Below are 23,725 nucleotides of genomic sequence, written 5' to 3'. Positions count from 1 at the left end.
CAAAAACACAATTTTGTTTTTCAGACTGTGCTATGTTAATTATTTTTGTAGGTCCAACAGATTGATTTGGGAACAAATTTTGTGACAGGCTGCTGGTAACAAAGTTCCTAAAGATACAACTTAAAAATTGTTCTTTGCTAATTTGTCTGTTATGTAGATACAACGGTGATTCATCCCTTGACTTGTGCTTGAATGAGTTTTATGCTTAAATGATTCATAGGCTAGTGTTAAGTAGAGGTGGCAAAATTACAGACATTGATGCTTAAGTCGAAGTACAGACACTTTTGTTTAAAAAAAAAAATACTAGTTAAAAGTATTGATTCCACTTTTTTACTCAAGTAAATGTGGAAAAAGTACTGACTCTGAAATGTATTCAAAGTAAGTAAGGATGTTAAAAGTAGCTTTTTAGAGGACATTTCTACCAGCTACTTTTGTGCAAAGCAAACAGAACCTTGTACTATATTAATAGAATAAAATTATATTAATGCATGGGAATCCAAATTTTATTTCACTCTAAATTTTACTTCTAATGAATTGAATCACTAAGTAGAACATGAGCAGAGAGAAAAGAAGGAGAATCTTTAAAAAATAGTTGCCTACATTGTAGAGGGTGACTTTGCTTCCACATCAAAACAGGAAAATGAGTACAGTCGGGATGATAATCAGGATGAAAATCATCACAGCTCACAGTCATTTCTATTGTGTGTTCCAGTAGATTTTCATAATGTACAGACTGTGATCAGCTGACCTGTTCTGCTGCTGTTGCTGCTCTAATTCAATAAGATGTAAGAAAACGTTTCATGAGTTGTCTTGGTTGATTTCCATCTTATACACTGACAGTATACTGATCAAACTGTCTTTATACTAGATAATAAATATAAAGTTGAACAAATACATCTAAAGGTTTTTTATTATTTAGAGCGCACAAAAAGGTTTTCAGACACTTATGATATCTCAGGCTTTAAAGAGAAATTTGCTCACATGAATAAAAAGTAAAACAATCATAATCCTCTGCATGCTTGTCAAAATAAATATCTGTATACAATTTACAACACAAGAGTCTTAAAAACTTAAATATATACAAATATTGTCTGATACAAAATATACGAAACAACTGAATATCAGGAATATTGAGACCTGTAAGCGTCAGCATCATATAGCGTTTACATCTAAAATCTTACACAGTTCGATGAATGAGATCCCTCCAAACATCATTCATTTCTTCATGCTGTTTGTTGTGATATCTGTACGACAATGATACGAGGAGGTACGTCACCCGCCAACAATTACTGCTAAAATATCACTAATTACTGTAAGAAAAAGCTTAACAAGGCAGGCTTCTGAAACAATATCTCATTATCTGATACAACATCAGGTCCTCAATCCTGTACTAAGTAAACTCATCCCAAGCGAGCGCACATCACGTCATGGAGTAGCGTCTTCGTGTAATGTTTCTGTCCCTGAGTGGATTTCAAGACCTGCGGGGTTCAAGTCCATGAGAGAGCTGAGTAAGCATCCTTTGGTTATCGATCACGTTAAGCTGACGAATATAAGTCCAAACGTCAGGGTGGTTCTTGCTTGGCAGTGGTGACTCTGGACCTGATTTAATTGAAAAGATGGGCAATGTCAGGAAAAAAATGCAAGAAAAATTTGTAAGTTCATCATATAGGAACCCAAAATATTTGTGCTTTTTAAAAAAATATTTCTGCTGATTGAGTATATCTAAGCTGTATGGGCAATCAATATAAAGGGATTAATAGGAAACTGCTGGATAAATGATCGAATATAGATGTTAAAGGTTCAGAGATACCAATAATATACTCCAACTAAACTTCAAAAGATTAATATTACAGCTTGCTGTCAGTCAGTCAAAACAGGTACTTTTCTCGATCTATTGTGAGAATATTACTTTATTTTTTATTTTGGAAATAAGAAATTAAAATTATTGGAAGCTAGTTGTTGTCAGAATTTCTCCCAATGTGCTTTCTAGGAGAACGGACTCTTCTATTAGTTCTATTCCAGCTTGCAGGTTTATTCTAAGATGTATCCAAAAGACATCAAATTAACAGGACATAAAGTCTTTTATTGTTGTTTCTTCATCATACAGTTTTTTGATATTGTGTTTCCAAGATATATTTTGTTTATTTATTTTTATGTTTAATTTTATAAAGTGTCCTTTTGTTGTATTAAGTGCGACATATGTGAAATTAGTACAAAATTAAAAAAAGAAAACATTTGAAACTTACTGAATCTCTGGCTTCTACAGTATCTCACTATTTTCACTGTGTTAGCTATCATCCGCTGCAAGACAAAGAGCAATGATCAGCAACAAATATCGCCAATTAGCTGAGAAGAACAAGAAAAAGATTCACAGATGCACAGCAGAGCCTCACCATTTTCTCAAAATTGACCAAACTGTCGATAAATGTTTTGTTGCCCTCATGAGTAAATGTCATGTCTAGAAAAAAAAAGGACCAATTGGAAAGTGTTAAAGCTGTTGAAGCAATTCAGCAGCGAAACAATTGTGGTCTACAGGCCAAAATGATAAACTGTTATCCAATAAATTGGACTAACCTTTGATCAACAGGGGCATGAAAGGAATGATGGGAGGTTCCAGTTTGGCTACTGTTAGCCGGTACGCCCTGTGGTTCCTGGACGGATCCTGTGGAGACAGTCATGCTGTGGATCAATCACAGTCTGGACACTAACCTCATATTTTACTCTGATCAGGTGGCTCATCTTAAATTTTTACTTTGGAGCTTACCATCAAGTTTTCAAATTCCACATAAAACTTCTTGAATTTACTGGGAAGTTTCTGCGAACAAAAACACCAGACAAAAGTTTGCTTGCAGTTAAGTAATTAATAGTTTTCCAAAGACAGACAATGCACAAATACACACCTCCCAGGTCTGACTCAGTCTGCAAACAGCCGGGTTACTTAGGCCCATAATGATAGCAAAGAAGGCATTCAGATTTCTGTACTCCTTGCAGCTTTAACAGGAAACATGAAATTAGTGTGGCAAATAAACCAAACTACAAACTGAACTATAACAAGGAATCCACATACTGGGCAGCAATCTTGATAAACTTCTTAAGGAGCTGTACTCGCTTGCTCAGCTGAGGACACAAACACATCTCAGTGATCACCCAAAACTGAATTTCATTGAACCTCCTCAGGAACAGGTCCAGGTTCACAGTGGTTTTCTTCACATATTGCCTCCCAAATGTGTGATAGATGAGTTCAAGCTGCAAGATGCAGAAGAAAAACAACTGATTTTCATGTAAAATAAGCAAGTGAAGTAACTGAATATTTCATGCCAATAAATAAAAGAAGTAAAAGAAAGATATATATTGAGCTCTTCTAATCAGACTCAGTTGCTGTTGAATACCTCATGTACACAGTGGAAAAGTTCCCAGTCATAGGAAGTCATGTGGTAAGCCACGTCCTTAGAGCTCATTAACTCAAAGCTGGCCAGTGACCCTGTAGAGGGACCCTCCTGCTCAGGTAAAGGGGTCTACAAAGCATGAAAAACACATTACATTTATAAAACAGAGACTGAAAGCTGAATTAGGTAACTAACTGTCATTTCTATCAATTTGATGGAGTGTTTAAAGCCAACTGGTTGGGAGTGTAGATGAGTTCATAAACATGACGTGTTGGGTGATATTGATATAGTGTACAGCTGGGGTTGGAGCTGCAGCTGATCTACATGTTAATATGGGAGTTTCTCATGTAAATGTAATTTGCAACACACCAAAGAATCCAACTGGTCCCTCCGACACACAAACAGCCGTCCATTAATGCTGAGTATGGAGAACACCGACACATCACTGGGCTTAAAGATGGTTTTCTCTGCAAAAGGAAGACCATAACACACAAAGGTTAAAAAAATGAATGGAAAACATCCATTTGTCTACCGTTTTCACTCAGACTGAGAAATAATAACCATTAGATGGCTTGTCAAAAGATTTTAGAACAGGCATGCAGGTGCCCAGTGCCCTATTTAGTTGTTACTTTTTTCTACTTTTAGCATGAGGATGAGATTTTCTTGACATTTTCCACACCTTATGTGATCCCAAAACATTTCCTCCAATCCTTTTTTAAACATTTGTCCAAATAATGAAAGAATTAATACCATCAGAATTAATTGGCATGTATAAACTACAGAAATCAATAGTATTTTCTTTGCAAACATGTTACCATGCTGACATTAGATATTTGCTGCTGTGTGTAGTATCAAACAACCAGAATAACCTGTCTTTGTCTGCATATGCTTTTTTTTTTCTTTTTTTTTTTAAACATATCCAGGTGATTAAAGCCTTAGTTTTGCTGTAGTGTATTTGATAGAAAACACTGCATACATTTGGACCCTTGACCATCCTTTAGTTATAGTGCAATAGGGTTAGACTGCTGTGGCATGATGCACTGAGGATTTCTTTTTCATGCACTACTCTGCATATGTTTATAGACCACAATTTCATTTAGAGGTTCAAGCCAACATTAGTAATTATTAAATTATGGCTGTCTTCTAGTGTGCATTCTTCCTGAATCCCTCTACTCTCCTCTTTTTTCTCTCACCCTCACCTGGTCATAATAAATGGCTGCCCCTCCCTGAGGCTGCATCTGCTAGAGGTCTTTTGCTGTTAAAAGGATGTTTTTCTATCCCACTGTGTCCAAACGCTTGTTCATAGTAGCGGTCTTCTTTCTAATATTCTAGGGGCTTTACCTTACAGTATAACTATTGTTGCGAATTGGCACTACTAATTTGAATTGAAGTCATGCTTTGAAACTTTTGGAACAGATGGCATGAGCATGAATTCAGGCTGCGGTTTGGGGAAGGCCTCAGACAGGACTGTAAGCATGTTCTTATGAGAGGTGAATGAACTGAAAAAGGGAGAGAGCGTGAAGCATGGAAACGAGAACAGCTTGTAGTACCGGCCCTCTCTATATTACAAACAGACAAAGAACCGGAAGGTGTATGTATGAGGTGTGCTCCTGGTCCTGAAATTCAGATAAATTATGCTTATTTATTTATTTGTTTTTATATATCTAGACACAATATTTCATGAAGTGTTATCCAAATGCATTACCAATAAAAGACTAACATCATACTTGCTAGCTTACTTGGTTAAAACACCTTTAAACACTCTAGCAGCAGCAATAGCCTGCAGATATGTTCCTACAAACTTAACAAACCTGATCCCATAAACCTGGCTGTCTTTCTTTGAAAGTCATGCCCAGATTTTTCTTGGCAGAAATATTCAAACTCAACCAGCCTGATTGTAGATCATTAGTGCTGCTTTCAGGTCTCACCAGATGCACTGTTGGGTTTAAGTTTACAGATCAGACGCACAACAATCATTCAAACTCATGACTACAACTTTGTGTATGCACAAAGGACAAAAAGTGCATACACATTCTTTTCATTAGATTTATGAAGCTGCTCTAACACAAAGACTTTTATAAGCGTCAACCTAAAATTTGCCACATGTACCTCTTATTTTTTTCTCATCTTCATCCATTTACTAAACAAGGGAAGATGTGCGATTTGCCTAACCAGAGACGTGGAGAAAACAAAACAAAAAAGGTGTCTTTGGTCTCAGTACTGAACTAACAAAGAGAAGAAAGGCTACTGAAGAATAAAAATGTAATGCAGGTTGAGCTGTGAAGTTCATACCAAAGGACTCTGGCAGAGGTAAAAATAAACAGTCAGACTACAAACAAAAAGAAGCACAAAAGCACATCGGTTCACAGAGAAAAAGCAGATCATTATGCAAGGCTCCAGTGATTTTAGCACCAACGCTGGCTACAAATATTATTAACATTAATGAAAGGACTGATACAATTAGATAGTAAATTTGCAGTGAGGTTTGTGAATAATAAATAGTTCATTTTAATATAGCTAGGTTTGCTAAGAATAGTCTGCTTTCTTTTATGATAAGTCCCGTCATGCTTTTTAAAATCTCCATTTCACATATGGCTTGGCTCACTTTCAAAAAAAGTCTGATTTATTCCAAAATTCATCCTTTATAAATATAATTTTATGCGTGGGGAAGAGAATTTTTTAGCAGGCACAGTTTATAAATGAGACCAAAGGAGCTTTTCTTTGGTATTGTTCTTTTACCAGCCTGAGTAGCCTGGAAAAAAGTTTACTTGATACCGACCAGTCTCAATGCCCTGCAGGAAAACAACCCCACAGCACTGTTTTTGACTGCAGAGATGGTATTAATGACATGATGCCTAGTTTCATCCACACATTGTTGGGAATTATTTTTTTAAATCCAGCATTTAGGAATAATAGAGGATGTTGCACTCATGGGTACTTTCAATGCAGCAGAATTTTTCTTGTGTCCTTTGCTTGATCTGTTCCTTGATGACATCTCTCTCTCTACCTCATAGTTTTATTTTTTCCTTCTAACGCAGTTGTCCTTTTGTATCTTTTTTATTATCAGTGGATCCGACACAGTTGCACAGGCACCAGAGAATAACTTCAAAACCTGCTTTGCTTTTTCATTGCAGATAACTATGTGTACATTTGTGACTATAAAAATAAATATATCGATTTTAGGATCCAGAAAACTTTCTGGATGCTCTTTATGAGCCTTGTGATAATCCACTCCAAATAAGAGGAGCCTCAGCGTTGTTGACTTAACACTGGTAAGGAAAGTCCAGGTCAAGTTCAGAGGAAGGCAGAACTGCATTAGTACTTTCTGGCAAACACAAATATCAGTACAATAAAGGGCAGCCACTTGAACCAACAGCTTTCTGCTGAATGTAATGAGGAAAACTGAGCTCAGGTTATTTCTTGGGCCACTTAAAGGCCATTCTTTAGCCCCTACTAAAGCAGCCTACTACCGTCACCAAACTCACCGCAAAAGGTCACACATCATCCAGAAAGACTTAATACATCACCCGGCTTTAGCTCTACCTTTTGTCATCTCCAATCATTTGACAAGTAACTGCCATTGCTCTCACCTCCTGCCGAACTGAGGCTGACCAGGAGCAGGTCCTCCGCTGACCCCAGCTTGTCAGCCACAGCACCGATGACCTCCCTGACTGAAGCGGCTACAGGGACCCGGATTGTGGTGTAGGTGTGATCACAGCAGTAGACTTTGAACAGGACTGAAGGAATGAATTAGAACAAAAATAAGACTGTAAACAAGAAGGAATGATGGCATGGTAAAGTAGCGATGAAGAGATAAAGGCAAAATGTCAATATAATACTCTAGATCTCTAGCTTTCACTCTCTGTGTGTGTAGGTGTGTATTTGTTTGTTTTATTGCATGCAAACTCCTTCTAGACCATCAGTAGTTCAGCAGCACCGGTACATCTTAGGCCCCTGAAGGCTCTTATCTATGCCACATGTTATGACCCCATTATGTAGCAAACATAAGGCATCCTGTTTTTCACATATAAAAATCTACCACCTCTAATTTTTTCACTTTTCCAACATGACTGATTGTATAAGTTAGCCAACAGCATGAGCATCCCAAACAGAACTTTAACGTGGGCATGTACTAGTCAGATTAATGTGCAAGTGTCAGGAGATAAGAAATGTGGCAGGAAGAAAAAATATATTCCATACATGTGTCAGTACTTTAAATTTTTCTGTGCATACTGCTTTGGTAATAAAAACAAGCTAGGGGGAGGAAAATATACTCCTTTATATGTATTAGTCACAGGCATAACTTTTTAAGTGGAAGCCCAGGCAATGGCTCAGTGCCCAGATATAGGAGAGGCCCACTCAACATGACTATCAAATGCATCTTTTAGATTACAGGCATGCAAATATTTGCTGTGTTGCATTAAAGTGGACAAATTACAAGAGTTCCACCACATGTTTAAGTCATGGCTGTATCTTGTGACCCAAAGCTTAACTTAATTTATATAATATACGTTAAGCAGGAAATATTTACTCACTCGTTTTAAACTCCATTGACTAAAATGGGAACCTTTTCTGAAAAGTTCTGATGTTGGAGCGACATGCTGGGAAACATGAAGAATTTTTCATCTATGATTTTGCAGCCAGTTGAGGGACATTAGTAACATCATCAGCCTAACCGATGCAACCAAGTAATCATTTGTATTTTTTGATCTGTCATTGCCACAAACCGCTCCTTTCTCCATGTGATTGTGGAAAGTAAAAGCAAAAGACTGAAACTGCCATGTTTAATTCTATACAAAATATGTGGAGGCAAAGAAAAATTTACTGCTACTTCTGACAAACACTCTTTACCTGGAAGACTCTGCATGTTGTAATCACTAAATGGCCTTAAAGAGACCAAAACATTTATCCAAATTAGCACAGCTACCACAGAGATAGAGAGAGAGAGACACCCACAACCTCTCGCATCCTCATGTACAACTAATTTAAAGTCACCAATTAACCTAACAAGCATCTCTTTGGACTGTGGGAGGAAACTGGAGCACCCACACATGCATATTCTGCACAGAAAGGCTCCAGCTGAGCTAGGTGACAGCGCTAATCACTGCACCACTGAACTGCCCCTAAACAAATTATTTAAATCAGTACAAAGAACAAAAATCAAACTAAGAACAACAATTTTCAGTGTGTCTTTTGGAGATTGGAGAGATGACGTGAAGAACAAGCGGTACCAAATCATCATACTTTAACAGAAAACATCCTCTGAGTTTATGAGTAGTGAACCTCTGTCGCTATTTCAAAATACTGACTATCGCTATCACTGCATGATAAAGACTTCCAAATAGATAGCTGAATGTGACAGACAGCAGCCCAGCTATCTATGTTTATGATAACCGGAGAGTGGATGTTCATCCACAACTCACTTTCATCGTTACTCCTGATGGGCTGACGTTTCTGAAGCTTCTCCTCTCCCACACTGAAATGCCGCAGCAGGACTTTGTGCTGTGTGGGAATTTTAGGTTCACAGTTTAGGTTCACAGACATTTGAATAAACACGAACTTTAATTTGGAACCAAAAGAGTCGGTCTTATACTTTTTTCTGTGAGGATCTGGCATCTTCAGCACTGAAGAATAAAATAAAAAACAGTTAATGACTCTTTAGTTAAGTTTGATCGTTATCTAAAGAGCCTTTCTCCTTTAAATTCTCAACACTAACCACATACAGCACCTTTCACCCATATCAAAACCTAAAAACAAAAAAACAAAGCTCTGACTTACTTGCGTTTTACAATTCTTTCCAGTTCTGTTAGTTGATCCCTGAGGGCTGGAAAGGCTTTGGCATCATTAGATACTGCCATGAAAAACTCCTGCAAAACACAGCAAGCTCTGAGCAAAACAATGATTCAGAAGAACTAATTAAAACTCATTTTAACATACATTTACAAAGTTTTTCTTGAGTTTTTCTCAAGCACCACACCACATTAAGTTAGCATATCCTCAAGAATCATAATTCCTTTCATTTAATAAGAGTTTTATATATGTATATATATATATATATATATATATATGTATATATATATATATATATATATATATATATATATATATATATATATATATATATATATATATTCTAATGCTCACATCTATAATAAATGCACATTTAAAATTGCAGTTTCAGTGATTTTGATTTTCTGACATGTGTCTGTTTATTTATAGTGAGGAGAGAGTGCAATTAAACTTAGCAGAAGGTGCAAACACCTTGCATAACTGCAAAGGTATGTGTTTACAGTTGTAAATAATTAATATCAGCCATGAAACAAAAGAGTAGCTGTCAGCATTATAGCTGTGAATATTCTTGGATTTGGACATCATGCACTCACACATACATCTGATTTTCTATCAATTTATTAGTTATGGTTAGTGGTGTGGCGCCTTCGCTTTATAAAACATTTCAAAATCTTATCATTATCAAGAATCAAAGAATCTAAGAGGATTATGAACAATTAATTGTTTTTAAGTAAAGCATATTGATTCGCCGCAACATTCTCAGTATTAACTGAGAGGTGAAATGGATAACACTAATCATCTCTTACAACTCTTTCTACTGGAAAACGTTAGGTCTTTCACTCACATATCTCTCCATGACACGTCCTAACAGCAGCATTTTACCTCAGCAAGATGATCCCACTTCAATAAACTGCCCACGAATGGCTCAAGAAAAATCACAAACCTACCCTCCAAATTCCCGACTTTCCAAACTGATTAGGAGCACATCTGAAACACTGGAACAAGTCTTGGTCAGAGATGCAGACGGTTCTGCTGTTGTGACTATTCTGTACCTATATCAGAGGTTAGAACAACCTTCATATATGTTTAGGCTGACCTCCAGAAACAACACTGAGACATCCTCTTCCTGCAGGTGATCCCCGTGTACGGCAGCCCAGTGCATCACCAGCCGGATCACCCTGCGCTTGTTATTAAGCGTGTAGTCCAGCTTCTCCTGTTCAGATCCCTGCGAGGCCTGGGCATGGTAGCTGCATAGCAGTTAAAGATTAAAACAATGTAGCTGCAGCAAACCAGTGAGCTCTATGTTTTCACGTTCACAGGAACGGTAAAGAACATTAAAAAAGAATTAGGGAACATAATGCTGAAAGGATATTGGGACATCAACACTGGACACAGCTGACTGTTGGGTATGAAGACACAGTGCATGAGCACAAAGTCATCTAAGGCTGAGTCTGTAACAAAAAAAGAAAGACGCTTATGTCAAACACCTGTGTAGCCGGTGAAAGAGAGCATCAAAGAGTGGCATCGGGCCTTGATCCTCGTGGCCCCGTCTGTGTCACCTCTGCCGACGAATGAAAACCATATGTATCCACGCAAGCGAGAGTAATTAGATCAGCCCTGTGATGTGTGGCTAATTATAGGCAAGAACAAACGGGTCAGTGCAGAACAGTCGGCAGAGGACAGAGGAGAGAAACAGAGCCGGCGAGGGCGGAGGAGAATGTTGCATAGGTGAAAACTCTCCACAATAAATGATCATCGTATTGACAGGCCGTGCTAGATGGCACTAATTCGACACATGGGATGTGTCATGGTGAGCAGTACCTGACTCTGTGAATTGAGAATCCAATCGCATCATTTCAAGGAGGTGCTCCAAAATCTTCTCCGGCGTCCCAGACATTACGTTGTATCTGCAGGAAAACAGAATAAAACACACCCTTCACTAATCAAGAAACACTGGCTCTTAATGCTTGATGACACAGCTATGGCCCTCGACTGTTCCTTCAACGTGAGTCTGTGATTGCTTCATTTGATAACAATCCTATTTACAATCAGTGTTCTTGGCCAGCTGAAGATGAAGGGGAGTCTGGGCTAAGTGCCACGAGAAAAGCCGAGGGGAGAAAAAAAATGAGGGGGCATCTTCTACGTGAAGGAGAATCAACACAATCCAGCCTCGGTTGTTTTCATTACTTGATAACAGCATGGCAAGAGGGAGCTACACAAGCAACGCCATGTCTTCCCCACTCATGGGGGAGAACACAGTCTTGACACTCTTACGTTTGAGGAGTGGAGTTGATTAGAGGGCGACCCTGAACAAGTAATTGTGACTTGCCGGGTCTTCTTTTCCCCCTAGGAGCAAGGCCATCATAACCATTAATATGTCTCTCTAGCAACTGTGCTGCAGTGACAGATGCCTCTATTAAGATAATGCTTGTTGGCTGCAGCTCACAGGATTGCTGTGTGTGTGCTGCCTCCATGTTATCTGCTGGTCACACTCACTGTTAGCGTCCAGCATTTTTCCTATTGTTCACAAATGTAATCACAAGCTCGAAAGTGACCATGAAAGGATCACTCCTGCAGCAACCTGGGATAGTCATGTGTATTATATTTTTTAAAAGTTCATACTTATTACTTCAAAGAAAAAGGGTGGCTGAAACAATTTTAAATATTTTTGAGTATCAATTTTTCTTTGCTGTTAAATAAAAGCAGCAACTTAATTTATATCGTAACGTGAAGACAGTTAAGGATACAAGTTTAACAGACAACTGCCAGAAAGTGCAGCTCTGCATTATACATGCATTAGTGGTGGGCACATTTACTTGTAATGGGAAGAAGAGGATCCCTGGACAGATGTTCGACTGCTGCTGAGGCTCTTCTCTAACACCAGAACGTCCTGACCGTGCTCCTTCAGTCGCACGGTGTTGGCTTCCACATCCTTCATACAAATAAACACAAACACAGTAATGCATTTACTATGGAGACCACTGACCTATGATAATGTTGTTTCAGTTTATAAAGTCATGTGACCTGATCGACCCAGGTCACATGCCAGAGGTCACATTTAAACAGTGTTAAACAGTAGTGACGTGTTTGCCAGTACATAAGCAGCTTTGTGAAAATGTTATTCTTTAGAAATGTAAAGTAGCAGTTATTATATGATATTTTAAATTTTTATACATATTTGGATATTTTACTATAAATATATGCTTTTTAATTCATTTTTTTATTATTATTATTATTATTCATTCCCTATTTTATTTATTTCATATACAGAACCATCATTGCACTATTTTGAGCCATGCAATAAGCATGCACTATCTGTAATACCAGATACTGTATTTCTGGCTAAATTTCAGTACAATTTGTTTAATTGGTTGTGTATAAGTATTTTTATTGTCATGTATAATACATTTAATGTGGTCCAAAGAAGCAAATGCAGACCTAATATGATATTCTGTAAATCAATCATGCACGTTTAACCACTTTAATAAAAATTCTTATAAAAACATGTGATGTCACTCAGTTTTCCAACACTACTACAGCATTATCAGATGGTTGGAAAATCAGTCGCTACATGTGTAATTTCAACACATTTAGATCTGCAGACCATCACTACGTAGTTAATCTAGAAAAAAATCTCTCCTTCTATATTCTATTTCAAGCAGGTAATCTATGACGTGTCAGAGCTCCCAGATGTTAGCTTCCACAACGCAAGTTTACATCCACACCTAATTAACCTCAAATCAGTAAAAGAGGTCATTATCAACATATTTCATATTTAGTGGGATGATTGAGCTAGTGGGTGCAAAGGACTGGCATACGATCACAAAAGATCCATTAAATAACTTTATGGATGCATTACTACATTTTTGCCAACAGAGGGTGTTGGTGCTTTTTCATTGTTAATGAGATGAGTTTAAACAGACACTAACCCTCAAAATCCTGTTAAAGTCCTCCTTGTCGACTCTCAGGAAATGACAGTTGTCTTCTCGCAGGACAATGGAGGCGGCGCGGGGGGCGTCGTTGACAAGCGCCAGCTTCCCAAAGTCGTCTCCTTCATGTAAAGTGCAAACAACACCCTGTCCAGGACAGCATACTGATCAGTTACTGGGTGATGAATCAACGTCCGGGTCAGAGCAGTATAATCAGTTTGATGTCTCTAGAAGTCACATGATTTCATTGGGGGAAAATACCTACTTTTCCATAGATGACAACATTGACTGAACCCTTTAAAATGATGTACCAGGATGTGCCCTCCTCACCCTGATTGAACACTGAGGGAGAGAAGATTTGATTTCATATAGGCTGTCCTTGTTGAATTAATACTGATTGTGTGCTGAGCAAATTCAATCATTAATCAGCATTAACAATGCATCTATTACACATTACTCATTTTACCAGATTACTTACATACTGTTCCTGCCTTTGCATGGGACTCAAAGATCAGCACTCCGGCCAGCTCTCTCTTTACCTGCACAAGAAGATCAGGAGGATCAACACTAACAGAAAGCAGCCAAAATAACAGTAAAGGCATGCTGTATGTGTGCAAAGCTTAATATTCCAGCTATTCAATGCAGCACAGTTCTTTAAAAGATTTCTTTAAAACTGAATGTGAGTGAAACGCACAGCAGTCCCCCCCCCCCCCGAAGCTATGCAGTACATATTCGATGCCTTGCTTATCCGGCATGTACGTTAAAGTGTTCTTGGACAGGATCAGTGAATGAGTGTTTAATAGATAAAGCAAGTTTTCATGTTTGCATCATTTTTCTTCACTCTCACCACTCAAATGGTCTAATGAGCCAGATATGATGTTTTTCACCAGGAGAAAGACGTAATTTCAATCTGTGCATTAAGAGAAGGAATAATATGGTCACATAATGCAGGTAAACTGTACTCACAGTGGTGGAGAGGTGTGACAAGGCCTTAATATGAAGCAATTCCTCATAAATGATCTCCAAATCATCTGCTGTCCTTTCAGATGGACTAAAAAGACAGAAGATGAAATAATTCATGAAACAATCGCCCTTTTTATTCCTTTACTGATTTCTGCTTCAGATTCTTACGGTTTCCTCAGGATCATTCTCAGATGGGCATCAGGCCCGATCTGCGAGAGAAGCAGCAAGGTATCCTGTAGCTCCTCTTGGCACTCCCTTCTTTCGTCTTCAGTGGGGAAACTGGCATCCTCCTGCTCATCGTCCAGAAAGCGGTAAAAAAGGTACTTGTCCTGGAAGCTCAGCTCCTGGTCCACTGCATCACAGAAACACAGCGCAGACAGCGGGCATTCAATTTAAAATCACTGGATCGCGCGCTGCACACGTGCATACAAACATCACACAGAGCCTCACCGTGGTTGAGAACACCTTCTTCCAGCAGCACCTGCCACATGCCTACAGCCTGAACGCGAGAGTGGACGCATGAGCTCTGCTGCAATTGCCAGTCAACCAGTTCTGTCCCCACACAACACCGCCTAGGAAAGACAAATGCCTATATGAGCTCCTACATGGCTGAGCAGGTACGAAAGATCACTTTGATTTTCTGTTTGTTCTATGTTTTATGAACTGATTTCCTTTTTTATGATTTTCTGCTGTTATATTTTATTCTCTTGAAGTGCAAACAGGGCTTTGCTATAAAAGAGCTTTTATATTCAGCCGCTGTCTACAGCTTGTACTGATAGATGTGGTAAATAAAATTGAATATTATGTGAATACATTTAATGTGTTCATAACAAACAAAATTATGAAGATTTATTCAAATAAATATAACTGATGATTGACAACAAACTATAAACGCAACACTAAGACGTGGTGAACCTTTACATTTACACATCAGGCAAACACAGTTCAACATTATCATTTCTTTGAATCCACTAATGATATTTACTCACCTTTTAGCTTTGAAGAGATATATCTGGTTCTTTTCATGTTTAATGCTCCTCTATTTTCACCGGATAAATCTACCTGGCTGCCATTTACTCTGAAGCAGTAGAAGCAAAAAGTGTGTTTACTGCCCTTTTTGCACCTGTCAGTCCAAAATAAGCTCCAGAACATGTGGTGGAGCCTATCCTAGCTGTTACTGAGGGGAGAGGCAGGTTGGCAGTCTATCACGGGGCTAACACAGAGAGAAAAACAACTATTCACACTCACTCTCCCACCTATGGGCTATTTAGAATCACCAAAATAACTGTGGGACTGTGGGAGGAAGCTCGAGTACCCGGAGAGAACCGATGGCCACCCACTGGCTGGGTTTTCATCTGTGCCCCTCTGGTTACAATGCAGATTAGAGTTTCGAGATTCTGCCATAAAGTGTTTTCACACCTGCACAACAACCCTGATCTTTTCTGGACATTACCTGGTGAAGCTCCTCAGTCCAATAGCTGTCAGCTCTGCTCAGGCACAACACCATACTAAACCATCTGACACTGACACTGGTTCATCCCACACATCCCAGTTTTTGATGTTGGATACTCTTATAAATCCTTAATGTTCTTCAGCTGCTTTCTTTGCTTTTACAGAGTGATAAAAATAGAAAAAAATTAATAAATACACTTTGCTTGAGTGTTTCCATTAAAAAGAAAAGGGTGCCAAATGAAGCTTATACATAAGTTCAATAAGGGGTCTCACATCTTTCTGTTCCCAGGTGTTGCCAGCTAAATCTAAGTTTCACATCACTTCCACTTTCCCATGCTGTCAAGCTGTTTGTGACATCACTGGTCTAGTCCAATCATCTTTCTCCTAGCCTTCTTCAGGCTAATTCACACTGCGTACTTTAAATCTTCTGTCATTCTTCTTTGCAGAACCCAAGCTCAACCCAGTTCCTCTACATCACTGCCTCTCATCACTCAGGCGCCGTTCTTCATCTCCACCACCACCGTCTAGACTGCGGGGGGTCCTGCTCTATTCCCTATCACAGCTGGGCTTCTGTTGAAGTCTAACCACCAAATACCTCTATCTAAATTCTCTGCATCAATAAATCATGTTCGTCTCTGTCTAATGATCTCTCCTTATTGAACTAACCTGTACGTCTTCAAATGGTACTTCCTGTCTCTGATCATGTGAGGCGCCCTGGAGAGGATGGCGTTCCGGAGAATCTGCCCTGCACGGAGGATCTTCTCGGAGGGGACCTGCCCGGTAGAATTTCAGTTAAATCTCAGCACACTGTGGAGTTCAGACTCAGTGATTGTGTTTACTACCTGAGAAAAGCATTTAGGGTGGGGTTTGGCTGGGCTTTCAATGAATGACTTCTGCAAAATAAAGTGAAACATAAAAAAAAAAAAAAAATGAGAGGAGGTGAAATAAAATGCCTCATGCATGACACTGAAACTCAGGATCTACTTACACTGAATCTCACAGAAAGTGGGTGAAACTGAAGGTTCACCAAAGAACAAAACAGTCCAGTAATTTGCGATAAAAGACATCAGGGAAGAAACAATGTGTCAGAGAGACCAGTCTGATGTTTTTCCTCTCACTGTGGGGCCACAGGATGTCATCCTCGCTGCTACTGCATGACTCACAGCTGACATTATGATTTTATTGCATTCAAATTTGATTTTTATTTCTTTCCATACTGTTCCGTTACCAGAGTCTTGACTGATGCATTCAGTTGCTTTAATGGGACACAGATACTGTGAATTACAGTATGGGAGTGCTTTTTTTGTTGTTGTTGTTTTTGATTTTTCCAGCTGAGGATGGCCATGGGGTGGGCTGCAGGACTTTGACATTTAAAATGCATTCTGAATGCTTCAGAGAGCAGTGCAAGTCATGCATTTATGTGAAAGCTTTAAAGCCTCATCATTTATTTACAAGACATTAGACCACTCAGTTGCCAAAGAAACTGGGCTTATTTATATATGTTAAAGTAAATTTATTCTGTCTTTGTTGGTTACATAACAAGAATGCACACTTTCAGTTTCTCTTTTTATGTAAGAGAGCGATTGTGATGTGGCTAAACTCCATAAGTGAACAACGCACGTAGCTCCATAAATCTGCTGTAGTGCAGCGTTATCAACTCAGTGGTCAGGAAATGACAGCAGGAGAGGGGACAGGAACTGTTCTGGATGGAGACGAGAAATCCAGTCACTGTGTTTATATTTAGAGCAACTTTAAACAAACTTCACATTCCACACTTATTTCTGTGCCCCACTGAGGAGGTGAGCAACAGTACAGGATGCTCTTGTGGCCTCATAAAATGAAAAGGTTTCATCCTAAATACAGACAGAGGAATTACCTTATTCAGAGGTTTGGAGACAACAAATGAGTTGTTGCTTATGTTCTCTTTGTCAGGCAGTCCTGGTGGGAAAAAAAACAGAGGATGTATGTTAAAATAGTCATGAAGGATCTGTAAAGATCCTGTAAAGCTGGAGAGAAAAAAAAAGACTTTATGATCACTGAGATGTCCGCTAAAGTTATAATTAAAACACACACACAAGAAGCTTTACAGGGGAATCCAATTTATTATAACAAAAATCAATGAATCCATTAAAACACTTTCTAAGCAAAACTAAAAAAAAAAAAAAAAAAAAAAGTTACATATACTGTACATGTTCTGTTAGAATTCTTTAATTAAAAATTGTATCCTGAACATCCAGTGGTGTCTGTGAAGGTTCTCAGGTGGAGGTGACTGAGGTGAAACATCTTCAAGCAACTTAAAGAAGTCCAGACGCATTTTTTTATGCTAAATAATTAGGTTCCTCCATAGACTCTGTAGAATAACTGTCAGTGGTTTGAATGTCAAACCATGTTGGCCTGCATTACTTTTCTTTCTTTATACTATTTCTTTTTGTTGGACCACCCTGACTTCAGAAGTGCCTTAATTCTTCATGGCATACATTCAACAAGGTGCTGATTTAGGCTCATATTGTCACGATAGCATCACACACTTGCTGCAGACATCTTTGATGTGACTCTCCCAAGGCCATTCAAGTGCAGTGAACTCAAGAAACCAGTTTGAGCTTCGAGACATGACGTGTTATCCAGCTGGAGGCAGCCATAAGAAGATTGGTACTCTGTGGTCATTAAAGGATGGAGATGATCAGCATCAACCTCATGTGACTTGTGCCAAATTCAGATCTTACTTTTCAGATGTAGTCTAAGGAGCTTGGAAAGAAAAGCGTCTGGACTTCTTTAAGTTGCTTGAAGACGCTTCACCTCTCATCCGAGAAGCTTCTTCAGTTCTAAGGGTCAGATGGTGGAGAGTCCCAGATTTAAACCGGGTGGGAGTTTCCCCCCAAAGAGGGACAAAGGACCCCCTGATGATCCTCTACCTAATCACATGAGCCAAGGTGTGAAAACGGGTGTGGGTCACAATCAGCCAGGGTTTCGGGTGAGCTCATTGTGAAACCTGGTCCCACCCTATCATGTGATTTCCTGAGGTGAGATGGCCCAGGATGTGAGTGGGCGTTAAGGCGTCTGGGAAAGGATCTCAAAACTGGATTATAGATGGCAGACAGTTGGTGTCGTAAACCACCGCCTCTGTTCAAAGATGGTCGCTCACAGTGGACATAAATGGCTTCTTTCACTCCTCTTTCAAACCATCTGTCCTCTCTGTCCAAAATGTGAACATTGGCATCCTCGAAAGAGTGACCTTTGACCTTTAGATGCAGATGGACTGCTGAGTCTTGTCCCGTGGAGGTGGCTCTTCTATGTTGTGCCATGCGCTTCTGAAGTGGCTGTTTGGTCTCTCCAATGTAGAGGTCTGGGCATTCCTCGCTGCACTGTACAGCATACACCACATTGTTAAGTTTGTTTACATGGAGGAAGTGGAAAGAAAGGCTCTTGGCTCTTTTAAAGGGAGAGTACCCAGCCACTGGTACAGATATGTAGACGACACCTGGGTCAAAATCAAAACACAAGAAGTGGAATCCTTCACTGCGCACATTAACGCCGTGGATAAAAACATCAAGTTCACCAGGGAAGACACAAAGGATAAGTGTTTGCCTTTCCTGGACTGTGCTGTGCACATTGAAGAGAATGGCAACCTCAACATCGAAGTTTACCGGAAGCCCACACACACGGACCAGTACCATTTTTTTTCTGCTCTACAGCCATCGTGTAAATAAATGTTGAAAATGAAAACAAACTCCATACATAGTTGCTTTTACAGTTGACATCATGGTTTCTGTTTAATATTAATCCTTAAAAAAATAAATTTCCCCAAAGTTCTCCTCACCACAAGTGCAAAAAAAATGAAACACACTAAAAGCACAAACATCTTATATAACCCACTGTATACGTGGTTCAGCCCGGAGGATTTTGCATTTTATTGAAAGCTTCAGCAGCAGAGAGGGTCATTGCATTTCATACTAACATTAAAGACACGTACCAGCCTTGCACGGCTTTAGTATGAATTATATTTTTCATGTTATGTGTTTGTATAGAATTTGTGCACGTTTACAGAAGTTAACACATCTGCCCATCATTTTGTTTGCAAAGCTGTGATATCAGTCCATTCATTCATCCAGGAATGTAGAGTAAAGTGAAAGTTAAACCAAGTGTTGGTCATTTGCCAGGAAAGAAAAATGCTGTTTCTGAGCAGAAATATTTTCCATTGTAGTGGCCAAACAAATGCATGCTTAGGTGGAGTGACTGGAGTGAAGGAAACAATGCTGACCTGTTAATAACAAAGTGATTTAAAAGCGCACTGTAAGAAAACAGTTTAAAACATGTTTAATTTATTTGATTTGCTGTGACAGTAACAAAGCGACTGAGCCTCTGCACAGGAGAGTGCTTCAGCCTCGAGCCGCCGGTGCTTGTGTGACTTATGTCTTTCTGCATCCGTGCATCGAGTTCAGGCTGTAAAACCCCTCAGTACTCAACTCTATGCTGCAAAAATACTCAAACCCCAGCTCTTATATTGCTGCACCAAAGCATGCAGCAACCAAAAAGGCACATCCACTTTTAAAAGCTACAGTAGTTAATCAAATCTTAGCTTTAGGGACTGTAAGTTTGAGGCTGGGAGTTCTTTACAGGAAAATCTTTAAAAAGCATTTTCTTTAAAATATGTCCATCATCATTAAAAATACATAACAATAGACAGTGAGCCCAGTGTTGGTAAACCAGCAGACTGTGGATTTATGGACTGCTGTTCATCATTTTTATGATACGTGACTTTGAAGCAAGTTAAGTGCTCTGTTTGAGCAGAGCAAAGTCAATATCGAGTTAGGTTGCAACAGAAAAGCAGAAATGATAGTATCAGCCTCGACACAATGCCAGAGGAAGGTTCCAACAGTAATGGAGTTAGTCAGAAAGAAATACAATAATAGATCTTTTTAATTGTAGGAGCAGAAAAATTGGTTGTTTGTAAAAACATTTATAAAGTCAGAGGAGCCATTTACTGTAAAATGAAGAATTTCTTCTTCATCTTGATAAACTCTGAAGACAATCAACATACTAACACTGAAGTAAACTGAATCAACTTGAGGACGGCATGACAGCCGAGCAATTAGGAAGCACATCAGCAGTGAGTACTTTTTTTCTGCCTGTACTCTTGCTCCATTTCATTTAGCGAAACGGAGCTGCCCTTTCTCTAAATTTCCTGTCTCTCTACACCGTCGGCCACAAAAATGTTTTATCATTTGTGACATAAAAGCTGCTGAAAGTAAAACAAATCCACAAGCTTTTAAGACTACAACCATCTGTACAAGCTACTGTGTTTAAATATGTCGGAGCATCAGCACTGCGACATTTTACAGTTGAATGTTAGGATGAGATTTTATTCAAAGTTCAGTGAACATTTCAAAATCACAGGACAGGCTGTGATTTTGAGGCATTTGTTGATTATGATGGCGTAACTGCTAATAATAACTGACAAAGTTAGGAATGAAATATATAGCTGTTAGGTCCAAACGAGGTCACTTACTGTCTGCGTTACAACCGCTTTCCATGACACCATAGGGTGGGGCGAGTAGTCCAGCCATACAGTGATGATATTTCTGTAAAAATAAAAGCACATACTGGTTATACTTATAAATAAAATAATGTTTAATGTCAAATAAATTGCAAAAAAAATATAACCAGGTTACAGACATGCTAACAGGAATCAGTACAATGTATCTATTCCCATTTTTACTGCATTTTGGGGCTACTAGTGAAGCTTTGCATGATTTGAAGCTAAAAATCATTCTTATTTATCTTATACTGGGCTTTGAGGTCATCCCTACATCCACTGTCTGAAAGAATCAGTTTTAGCTCACTTCAAGTCAAGTTCTAAGTCAACTTTCTTTATTGACGATTGGCTTTTCTTTTGCTTATCCAATTCAGGGTCACAGTTAGGATGGAGCCCAGTTGTCACAGGGCAACCCTGGACAGGTTGTTAGTCTATCACAGGGTAATGCAGACAGAAAAACAACCATTCACTCTGTGCATGTTCTTGGATGGTGGAAAGACGTCAGAGTACCTGGAGAGAGCCCACACAGATACACGGAGAACCCACAAACTTTACACAGAAAGGCTCCAACTGGTTGGTGGATTTGAACCCAGCTGTGAAGCCATGCTGCTAATGGTGGTGCCCAAAGGGATGCAATGACACTATGGGCAATTTGATTCATAAATAGCTAAAACTGAACTGTATCAATTTTCACTGCAGCAGCTTATGTATCAATAGGAATCAAATAAATGCATACAGGTGCAGTCAATCCATCATTATTACACCAAAACTGAAATTAAAATATACTCTCGATGCCCTTTATTTAGCTGCTTCTGCCTCATCAAGATGGCTGATGATCAATGGCATCAAAAAGATCACAATAACTGGAAAAATACTTCAATGTGTCTCAGGAATCACTCTAGGACTCAAAAATCTATACTTCTTAAATGTCTTTGTTTCCATGTTCTTTATCTCCCTCTTTTCCAGCATTTCCCGTCTCTGCCTCTCATTAATGTGTCGTCTAACAAAGGCAGCACAAGAGGAATAGAAATCACCCCCACTGTCATCACTTGTCTCTAGGCTGTGTGGATAAAAAAAAAGTCAATGAGGGTTTCGGGTGTCTGATGATATTTCATTCTTATTAGTCCTAACATGCAAATGTAAGAACGGTTCAGTGCATAATTATTAAAAATAGGGGAAAACCCCATACAAATACCTCCTGTATGTTGCATATTTCTTTTTGCCAGCAAGTACATGTCCATTAATGCTGTTCCAACTGCAGAGAGCCACAGAACAAGCACAGCAAGACAATACAAGTGTACTTCCCTCGCACCATAATTGTGTCCTGAGGCAGCACAGATATTACATAATGAACATCATACTGCACCCATGCACTTACAAATGCAATGTTTATGACACTGGAGCACTAATAGGACACTCCAACAGCAACCAGCGAGACAGTTTTTTTCAAATTCAGGAATAAAAAACACTAAAAAGATGCATAGAATACCACCTTCCCCATTTAATTCCAAATTATTTCTGTGGTTTTTAAACTAACACTGTTTTCCTAGCAGCATATTACTGTACAAAATGTGTTCAGCCAGCTTTGGAAGTAAAGTATAGTTAGATGGTACAGACAACTAGCTTTTAATAACGTACACTTAGCCAGTCACACAGCAGTAGCTCAATGCATTTAGGCATGTAGACATGGTCAAGGTGACCGGCTAAAGTACGATCCTAGCATTTCAATGGGGAAGAAAGTCGATTTAAGGAACTTTGCACATGCCGTGATTGTTGGCGGAAGACGGACTGAAACTCCAGAAACTGCTGATCTGATGGGATTTTCCCACACAACCACCTCTAGACTTTAAAGATAATAGTCTAAAAAGAGAAAAGATTCAGTGAGCAACAGTTCTGCTTTGAACTGATAGACAGGCAGCAGTAATTCAAATAACCATTTTTAACATGCAATGTATGCAGAAGAGCATCTCTGAAAGTACAGCAGAAGACCACACCAGGTCCATACACAGTGTATACCTTCTGATGGCTGCTTGCACCAGGTTAATGTGCCACAAAATTCAGATTAACTCAGGCTTTATTCTTGAATATGACAATGATTTTACTGTATGCGAGTCACCTCCATAGTCAGCGGAGCTTCAATAGAGCACCTTTGGGATGTGGTAGATTCTCATCATGGACATGCAGCTGAAAAATCTGCATATCTGGAAATCTCTGAGGAATGTTTCTTTGTTGTGCCACAAAAAATTAAAGCATTTCTGAAGACAAAATTGGGTTGAAACTGCTACTAAAAAGGTACAACTAATAAGCCTTTGAGTGAGTGTGCATTTGTTATCGTATTTTAAACATTGTCACTCAAATAACGAGATCTGCATACATAAATACCAGCTGAAACATCAGATAATCTGCTAGGATTGCAAACTAATGCAATATTATAATTTAAAATATATTTGGATGGCCATTTTAGTTTTTCCTAGAGAACACCATTTTCCTAAAGTTCTTGACAAATTTTTTGTGGAACATCTTATATATTTTATAGCTGATTTCCTTATTTCTTACACACAAAATCCAGCTCCCAGAGTCACTCACTATAATCCATGTTTATACGTCACTCCAACACAGCTGATTGTTAAAATTATATTTTCTTAATAGGAATTTGCCAAGTAGATTGGCAA

At 38.9% G+C, this 23,725-nt stretch overlaps 1 protein-coding gene across 8 annotated transcripts in view; it reads right to left on the bottom strand.

Annotated features, from left to right (window-relative positions):
* Nucleotides 1–924: 924 nt before the first annotated feature.
* The window catches only part of rapgef4a (Rap guanine nucleotide exchange factor 4a), a 38,599-nt gene continuing 15,798 nt past the window's right edge, over nucleotides 925–23,725 (bottom strand). For 3 of the 8 annotated variants that reach the window (XM_063497910.1, XM_063497913.1, XM_063497914.1), the window contains 27 exons: nucleotides 21,027–21,099; nucleotides 17,397–17,458; nucleotides 16,363–16,413; nucleotides 16,187–16,293; nucleotides 14,519–14,640; nucleotides 14,237–14,420; nucleotides 14,072–14,156; nucleotides 13,584–13,644; nucleotides 13,371–13,447; nucleotides 13,106–13,252; nucleotides 11,993–12,108; nucleotides 10,998–11,083; nucleotides 10,549–10,627; nucleotides 10,273–10,423; nucleotides 9,165–9,253; nucleotides 8,980–9,010; nucleotides 8,810–8,888; nucleotides 6,977–7,123; nucleotides 3,756–3,853; nucleotides 3,390–3,515; nucleotides 3,068–3,246; nucleotides 2,901–2,991; nucleotides 2,765–2,815; nucleotides 2,575–2,662; nucleotides 2,394–2,458; nucleotides 2,247–2,301; nucleotides 925–1,599 (listed from right to left, as the gene is read on the bottom strand). In XM_063497910.1, coding sequence (XP_063353980.1) covers nucleotides 1,472–1,599; nucleotides 2,247–2,301; nucleotides 2,394–2,458; nucleotides 2,575–2,662; nucleotides 2,765–2,815; nucleotides 2,901–2,991; nucleotides 3,068–3,246; nucleotides 3,390–3,515; nucleotides 3,756–3,853; nucleotides 6,977–7,123; nucleotides 8,810–8,888; nucleotides 8,980–9,010; nucleotides 9,165–9,253; nucleotides 10,273–10,423; nucleotides 10,549–10,627; nucleotides 10,998–11,083; nucleotides 11,993–12,108; nucleotides 13,106–13,252; nucleotides 13,371–13,447; nucleotides 13,584–13,644; nucleotides 14,072–14,156; nucleotides 14,237–14,420; nucleotides 14,519–14,640; nucleotides 16,187–16,293; nucleotides 16,363–16,413; nucleotides 17,397–17,458; nucleotides 21,027–21,099 — 2,628 coding nt within the window. In that variant the 3' untranslated portion in view covers nucleotides 925–1,471. Of the gene's footprint in view, nucleotides 1,600–2,246; nucleotides 2,302–2,393; nucleotides 2,459–2,574; nucleotides 2,663–2,764; nucleotides 2,816–2,900; nucleotides 2,992–3,067; nucleotides 3,247–3,389; nucleotides 3,516–3,755; nucleotides 3,854–6,976; nucleotides 7,124–8,809; nucleotides 8,889–8,979; nucleotides 9,011–9,164; nucleotides 9,254–9,554; nucleotides 10,172–10,255; nucleotides 10,424–10,548; nucleotides 10,628–10,997; nucleotides 11,084–11,992; nucleotides 12,109–13,105; nucleotides 13,253–13,370; nucleotides 13,448–13,583; nucleotides 13,645–14,071; nucleotides 14,157–14,236; nucleotides 14,421–14,518; nucleotides 14,641–16,186; nucleotides 16,294–16,362; nucleotides 16,414–17,396; nucleotides 17,459–21,026; nucleotides 21,100–23,725 lie in introns of those variants that run through there. The other 5 variants (XM_063497912.1, XR_010096497.1, XR_010096498.1 and 2 more) reach the window with 5 other exon arrangements.

The sequence above is a fragment of the Pelmatolapia mariae genome, linkage group LG16_19 (genome assembly GCF_036321145.2).
Source record: "Pelmatolapia mariae isolate MD_Pm_ZW linkage group LG16_19, Pm_UMD_F_2, whole genome shotgun sequence".
Classification (NCBI taxonomy): domain Eukaryota; kingdom Metazoa; phylum Chordata; class Actinopteri; order Cichliformes; family Cichlidae; genus Pelmatolapia; species Pelmatolapia mariae.
Note: the sequence above shows the minus strand (reverse complement) of the source record. Positions and strands in the feature narration are given on the sequence as shown.